At 38.0% G+C, this 8,460-nt stretch overlaps 1 protein-coding gene across 1 annotated transcript; it reads left to right on the top strand.

Annotated features, from left to right (window-relative positions):
* The first annotated feature begins 7,702 nt into the window (after positions 1-7,702).
* PYDC5 (pyrin domain containing 5) lies at positions 7,703-8,089 on the top strand. Its single transcript, XM_028827239.2, is given in 2 exon segments — positions 7,703-7,859; positions 7,862-8,089. Coding segments are annotated over 2 exon segments (360 nt in total). The 5' UTR covers positions 7,703-7,727.
* The last annotated feature ends 371 nt before the right edge of the window (positions 8,090-8,460 follow it).

An 8,460-nucleotide genomic window follows, 5' to 3' on the forward strand; every position in this document is an offset into this window, starting at 1 on the left:
GTAAGGACCCTTGGAAGTTATGACCATTCAAAACATTTTCTGCCTTTTACTTGTAATCATTTTATATGCAGTAATGTCCTCAATTGGGACTCCAGCATACAACACATAAATTGCTGTCACCAATGAGGGCAATTCAGGACAATGCTCCATAGTTCATACGGCGAAGATGAAATTTTCATAGATGAAGAAAGAAATGCTTAAAAATGTGCATTTTCCCCCACTCTGTGGCAGTGGCCAACAATGGTAATTTGTGCTATCATACAGAAAAGTCATTAGTAAAATATACAAACATTTCTGATAAAGAGAAAAATATACAAAAATTTCTGATAAAGTGAAAAATGTGTGAATATATATATGTATAAATTATGTAGCTACATTATTAAAGTGACTAAATTTATATTAATCAGACATTATTTTGGATAAAAATCTCTCAATTGTGTACCTATTTTTTAACAACTGAGGGTTCAGTTTCCCTCTTTATGACAAAAAGCAGCTTACTATTTTACCTTTCTGGCCTCGTTTTCCATACTGTTCCACATACACCAAAGTTTTAGTTGTGCAGAAACATTTATGTCACTTCACACTTTGGAGTATTTGTAGGTGACATTTCTCCTGTCAGTATTGCAAATGTCTTTACCTTGCTAAGAACAATAAGACCTATTGCATATTGATTTTTCATGATGCAATAGACTGTGGTACATGCATTGTTCACTTGTTTTTCAAATCAACCCTATGCAGCAAAGTTTCCCCTTTTTAGAGAAGACTACTATCTTAGTTGACTTGGGCCTTCTGGATGCTGAGGGCTCCAAAATCAAGGATGGCTAATTTGGTTTCTGGTATGAGCCCGCTTCCTGGCTTGCAGATGGCCATATTGATGTGGGGTCTTCACCTCGTGGTGAGAGAGAGAGCACCCTCTGATGCCTCTTCTTATAAGGGTACTAATCACATTATGAGGACCCCACCCTCATAAACTACCCCCCAAAGGCCTTGCTTTCAAATATCATCACATTGGGAGGTTATGGCTTCATCATATGAATTTGGGTAACATAATCCAGTGTGTAGCAATAATTGAAGCTATTTTCCAAAAACTAAGCTACTAGTGTTGGAGCCAGATTCAAACCAGATCCATCTTATTCCAAAGCCCATGCACTTGACCGCTAAGCAAAATTTCTTCCTTGATTTACTAATTTTTACACACATTTTATTCTTTAGCAAAACATTCATATCCCATTTAAGCTTATGTGAATGTCATTTTCTTCATTATCTCTTTACAGATTCTCCACTTAACAATATTAGCACAAGGGCATTGTTTGTGTTCTCATGCTTCTTGCTGGGGCTGGACACTTGCTGTTAAAACACAGGAATCTGATTTTCCCAAAGCCTAAACTCAATTATTTTCTTTTTTTGGAATACTAACATTTGTCTCTCCAACTCTTACATGAATGAAACCATAAATTTCAGATATTGGCTTTGATGTTTTGTCCATTGATTCTCAGTTGAAATTAGAAGTCAAAGTTTATCTCTTTCATCATACTTGGTTTTGTGCTGTTTCCTTTTCCCCACTACATCCATTTTTTTTTTTCTGTATTATCTTGTATGTCCTAGATTGTGTTCTACTTAACATACGTATTTTGTGATTAAAATCAAAGTATATTATTATATGATACGGCTAAAGGCCAATTCAATTCTATAGACAAACTGAGATAAGTGTTAGAAATGCAAAATAATACAGAATTATGGACATACAAGATGGGAGAAGTTTATGGTGCAAATACCTATCGCCTTGGTCCTTTTTTCTTTTTCTTTTTTTTTTTTTTTGGCACTTGCACCAAGGGTGAATGTAGTTAAATAGTTAGGTGGCTGTTGTGAAAACGCCCTGCTGGACTAAGAACCACCCTATATAAGCACAAGGCAAGCTCAGACCAAAGAAGAGGCAGACCACTCCAGGCTGGTTGGTAGTCAAAGAGCTAGTCAGGAGAAACTTACATAGGAGGCAGTCTTAAGCGGGAGCAAGAGAAGGCAGATCTCCTCCTCCGCAATGCACGTAATGAGTAGTCTTTCATACAATGAGAAAAAAAGAGGAAAGAAAAGCCAGTAGGGGGCTGAGGGGTGGGGATAGCTATACTGATAGTGCCTTAAGCCATCTGGTTGCTCTCTTAATCTATTTACTTCCTGCTTAAAGGGATTGTTTGAGTTTCCTTCAATCTGTTCCACATTGCTAAGGAGGGGGAGGATGTTCCTGGAAGCAGCAGTTATATCTTGGCGCCAGTATGCATTTTCCAGTGAGACTGCAGCCTCCTATAACTCAATTTGAGGTCAGTTCCCAGAACACATTTTCACAACAATGCCATTCCTTTCTCTCCAATCTGAATGCTTCTCTCAGCCAGTCCTTACTTGAAATTTTGTAGTTTCTGTATTGCCGTTTTGTATTTTACTTTTCCTGTTGCCCAAAACGAATGCCATGAACTCCAGACAACTCTGTTGGCTGAAAGGGCTTCTGTAGTTCTAGGGTCGACCTCTTTACTTTGGAATGGAATAAAAAAGAGACTCAGTGTTGAGGTGGGAGAGGAGAGTGAATACATATGGAAACCTTGGGAGTGATGTGAACCAGTCATGATATACTGTACACAGCCAGAGTCGGCATCAGTCATCTCATGTTTATTGCATGTCACATGGAGAAAATATGAATGAAAAGTTTCTGTCTCATTAAAACTGTTCTCTGACCCTCCCTGTAATGGACACGCATACTTTCCCACTGTTTTAGTCTGTATAGTGCTGCTGTAATGGAATACTATAGACTGGGTAATTTATACAGAACAGAAATGTATTTCTCACAGTTCTTGAGGTGGAAGTCCAAGCTCAAGGCATCAGTAACTGGTGAGGCCTTCTTGCTGTGTCCTCAAATGACAAATGGGGTGAATTCACCCCCACAAGCCCCTGTTAAGAGTGGCATTAATCCGTTTATGTGAGTGAAACTCATCATCTAAATACCTCCCATTTGGCCCCACCTCCCAACACTGTTGCATTGGGTACTAAGTTTCAATATTATTTTTGAAGGGAGTAAAAACATTGATAGTTTCTACTTCTCCGGCTTTAACTCTGCTATCTTCATTCTTTATTTGCTTATTTTATTTAAAACTATTCTCCAGAAAGCATTCTTTGAGGATCTTTACTAGATTGATAATTTCTTTGCTCTGTTTCATTTCAGGACTTCACTTTTGGCTGTCAAAATTTCCCTTGGTATAATTTATCGCTAAAATTGAAGATGAGATTCTCTACTGTTGTCAATAATGAACTCCTAAACATCTGGTTTTGGGAATTTTTTTTTTTTTTCTTTTGAGATGGAGTCTTGCTCTGTTGCCCAGGCTGGAGTGCAATGGCATGATCTCGACTCACTGCAAACTCTGCCTCCCGGGTGCAAGTGATTCTCCTGTTTCAGCCTCCTAAGTAGCCAGAATTACAGGCATGCACCACCAAGCCTGGCTAATTTTTGTATTTTCAGTAGAGACAAGGTTTCACCATGTTGGCCAGGCTGGTCTCAAACTCCTGACCTCAAGTGATCCACCTACCTCGGCCTCCCAAAGTGCTGGGATTAAAGGCATGAGCCACAGCGCCCTGCTGGTTTTGGGAATTCTTACCCCAAATCTAAAATCTATAATTTACTCAGATTTGCTTAGCAGTAAGGGAAAAATTAATTGAAATTTTGATTTCTTAACTTTTTTTTTTCTTTTGGAGATAAAGTTGTGCCATGTTTCCCAGGCTGATCTCGAACTCCTGAGCTCAAACAATCTACCTACCTCAGCCTCCCAAAGTGCTGGGATTACAGGCTTGAGCCACCACATCCATCCTTAATATTTTTGCTCAAATTTGGGTGTTAATATATTAAGAAGAGAGAAATAAAATTTACAAGTAATGGAGAAGCGGTGTTTGAATTTTATTTCCTTTCATGTTTTAGATTAAGGATTGACAATCTTTGGTTGAAGGAAAGAAACTGCTGTTCACACAAATAAGTGTTTCTATATGTTTGAATGTTTAAGGTATCAAGTCTTGAGTGTCAGAAACGCAAAATAATACAGAATTGGCCGGGCGCAGTAGCTCATGCCTGTAATCCCAGCACTTCAGGAGGCCGAGGCGGGTGGATCACAAGGTCAGGAGATCGAGACCATCCTGGCTAGTACGGTGAAACCCCGTCTCTACTAAAAATACAAAAAATTAGCTGGGCGTGGTGGGCGCCTGTAGTACCTGCTACTCGGGAGGCTGAGGCACAAGAATGGTGTGAACCGGGGAGGCAGAGCTTGCAGTGAGCCGAGCTCATGCCACTGTACTCCAGCCTGGGTGACAGAGTGAGACTACGTCTCAAAAATAAAAATAATAATACAGAATTATAGACATACAAGATGGGAGAAGTTAATGGTGCAAATACCTATCGCCTTGGTCTTTTTGTTCCCTGACTCAGTAACAGGTGGCTAACTGCTCCTTAGGCTGATAGAGCCAAAACGTGATTCCAGCCTAAGAATCACAAAAGAGCAAAACAGAGAAGGGAACAGAGATCAAGCTCCTTTAGAAATTTGGAATATGGCAAGTTATTTCTTCTTAGCTTTATGGCAGTAATTTAAGTATTATGTGATTTTGTAATTGCAGAATATTATGACATAGCCAGAATAAAAGTACAGTTATTGTCTAAATAGATATTAGATTCACAAGTTAAATTGCCGTGAAACAAATAACTAATAGCAGAAACATTAAAATAAACCATGCATTTTTCTATCAGCTTAGTCTGAAAGTTCACACAAATTCAGTTACTTGAAGTTTCCTTGCAATTCACCATGTTTTACTTCCCTCTTAGAATCTAGAGTAACTTGCACAGTGGAACCATAGGAAGTTGGATTACTCCCACCAGAGACGGAAGTTTCTAAATTTTCCACGTTTATTATATATATGTTATATATTTGGCATAATGCTTTGGATTTTTAAAAGCCTTCTTAACCTTGCTCTCTTTTGAAATTATTCTACAAGTAGATAGATGTGGTTTGATTATAATTCTGCTTTTTATCTATGCTATTTCCGGCTTGAACATCCCTCTTCAAGAATGTGCAGTGAGGACACTTGCTCTGTGCATTCTCAGGCAACTCTGGCTCTTGAGTAATCCAGCCATATGGATGAGTAGAACCTGGGAATTAGAGATTCCCAGGGCTGAAGTCTTAGATGGGATGCCTAGAGAGTTGATTCAACATATGTTATTTAACAAATGTTTATTGAGAACCTACTATGTGCAAGATACTACTCTAGGCAGTAGGAGTACAGCAATAAACAGCACACAAATCCTTGACCACAAGGCACTTCTATTTCAGCAGGCTGGCTATTAAAGAATAAACAAATAGCAATAGCATTTATACTATAATGTCATATATAATATAATGCTTATATATTACAAGCAGATAAGTACTATGAAGAAATATACAAGGTATGAGATAATAGACAGTCATGGTATCATGTGCTATTGTGCAGCATGTGTTCATTGAAGGTTGAGCTTAGAAAAAAACAATTAAGCAGAAAATCTGAACAGAGTGAAGGAGCAAGCTGTGCCAATATTCTAGGTGAAAAGAAATAAATGATTTGACAAAGAAAAGAATTGCTAATGCTTCAATTATAAGACTACTATATACCTGAGGGTTGGTGTTTTGGAAGCAAATAACACTAGTTTTATTTTTCTTTCCTTTTTAAATTTTTTAAACAGGGAATCATTCCATACTCTCTGTATGATAAGCAGGCAGTTGGCATAAGAAAAAGCAGAGCTCCTGGATTCAGAAGACTTGAATTCAGTAATTTGTACTGTCTTTTACTGGCTGTTTGGTTTCAGGTAACTCATGCCACCTAATTTAAAATGTAGTAATTGGGAGACTATAATAAATGCTAACTGTCTTGTATCAGGCATACCATGCTGTGTATTTACAACCCGGAGATGGGAATTATCATCCCCATCCAGAGATAATTATATGCTCCCTCAAGGTTTTCTTTTCTTTGTGTCTTCCAGACTCTGTGTGAAAGCACTTTGTACACAGTAAGGTGCTATCCAGTGTCAGCTATTATGCATGGTACAGGGCCATGCTTCTCAACTACAGTGTGTACACCCCTGGGTCATGAAGTCACCAAATCAATTGTCTGCATTTTCTTTGGGTATACATTTTACCCTATAGCAAATACTTTAAAATATGTTTTAAGTAAACAGATATCATGGAGTAAAATGTAAATTTTATATTTATGTGATAAAAGCTGTCTCAATTTTCTTATATATAAATTGTTATTGATATGTGAATGTTAGCACATAATAGGGTTATAGGAAGGTTGCATTCTTATAGATAAGTGGGAAACATGCTGAGTTGACTGTGTTTAGCATATAATAGATGCTCAGGAAACGCAAATTTCCTTCTTTTCTTTCACTGGTAAGACTGGGACATTCAGGTGGTTTAATCGTTTTAAGTATTTGAAATGTGTTCCTTATTTTGAAAATGTTCCTTATAATACTTTCAATTTTCACTTATACATTCTACATGTATAAGTGGAGTTTCTCTAGTTATCACCTGCCTATAGGAAAAAATAGTAAGTTCATATGAAAAGTAATAACTCAGAATTTGTTAACATTGTCTATCAATGGGAGCCTCCCCTAAAAGTCACAGTCGGTTATCTTCAGTTCATAAACATCCTTTCTGGTTCTTGGCTCAAGTCCTCTACCATATAGGTTGCTACTTTTAAAGTAAAATTACTAAATACTAGTAATTTTGAGCACCTGTTCATATATGTGTTGGGCATTTGAGTAATGTGGTTATTCATATCTATTGTCCATTTTTCACGTGTGCTGTACAAATAGGACAATGTGTAGTTCTACACGCAATCTGAATTATATACATTGCCTATGTTTTCTTTCAGGATTTGGAAGTATTTGTTATGTTTATTTTTTCTTTTTTATAAAGAAATTTAGAGTTTACATGCAGTCAAATTTAATAAACTTTTCCTTCCTCACTTGTACCTTTTGTGCTTAAGACACCTTCCCCTACCTCAACATAGTGAGATTATCCTGTTTTCTTCTAATGGGTTACTAGTCACATTAGGTCTTCAATGTGCTACACACTTTAAATAACCAGATCTATGTGACTGGAGGAAAACTGACTCATCAAGCAAAGGATGGCACTGAGCCATTCATGAGGGATCCACCCCCATGAGCCAAACACTTCCCGTCAAGCCCCACCTCCAACACTGGGAATCACATTTCAGCATGAGATTTGGAGAAAATAAATATCCAAACCATATAAATATGGTTCCAAAAACATGATCCATGAAAGAAGAAATTGAACAATTGAGCTTTATCTACTGTATACAGGTCAAAAAAATTTAAATTGTACCCCTGAAATATGTGCATTGTGTTGTATGTCAGTTACGCCTGAATAACTCTGTTTTAAAAATATCAGGAAAATGGATCCCATTTTCTAAGAATTCCGGAGGTGTTGTGTACCCTTCTGAAGATGTCTTTCCCAGGAAGAAGGACTATCTTGCTTAAAAAGATCTTTCTTATATTTCACCAAAATCTCTTTTAGTATACTGTAAACATTTTATTTTCCCTTTAAAAAATAGTAACAGCTCACACTGCTTTATTTTGAACGTTGAATCACTTTTGGTGGTATAATCTTACATAGTTTGGATTCCTTATAAGCTGATCCTAAAGTCGTGAGATGGAGAGTAAATATAAGGAGACACTCTCGCTAACCCCCCTGGATAACATCACTGATGAGGAACTGGATAACTGTAAGTTCTTTCTTCCAGATGGGTTTAATATTGCCGCAGGCAAACTACATACTGGAAACAGAGCACAAGTAGCCAACTTGATGATTTAAAATGCTGGCGTGGAGTCTGCAGTGAGGAAGACCGTATTTTTCAGAAGTTGAATTACATGCTTGTGGCAAAATGTCTTCCGGAAGAGGAGGAAACGGGTATTCGTGGGAGTCCCGCATCTGCCCGGTCCCTTTCTCAGTCAAGACTTGGCCTTTCCTTTCATGGCATTTTCTGGGAATTATTGATGAGGGAAACGGGATAGCACTAAGCTATTCATGAGGGATCCACCCCGTTATCCAGACACCTCCCATCAGGCCCCACCTCCAACACTAGGGATTGCATTTCAGCATGAAAGTCCCCCAGGGAACGCTGCTGGAATTTGTTTGCTAACTTAGTACGCCAGCCTTGTTCGTTACTCCCTTTTACTGAAAAATCACTCCTAAGAAGTGTTTGTTACAAATTCCACAAATCCATCCCAGCCTTTGTTTTCATCTCTTGTTCCAGCCCTCAGGGCTGCCACTTCCATTAGTCATCTTTTCTCTTCTCCAGTTCAATTGCAGAGCACATGAACATGGAATTTCAATCTTCTCAAAACCTCATGTACACGGTTTACCAAAGATTTGAAGAGAAAGG

Source organism: Macaca mulatta, chromosome 1 (genome assembly GCF_049350105.2).
Source record: "Macaca mulatta isolate MMU2019108-1 chromosome 1, T2T-MMU8v2.0, whole genome shotgun sequence".
NCBI lineage: Eukaryota > Metazoa > Chordata > Mammalia > Primates > Cercopithecidae > Macaca > Macaca mulatta.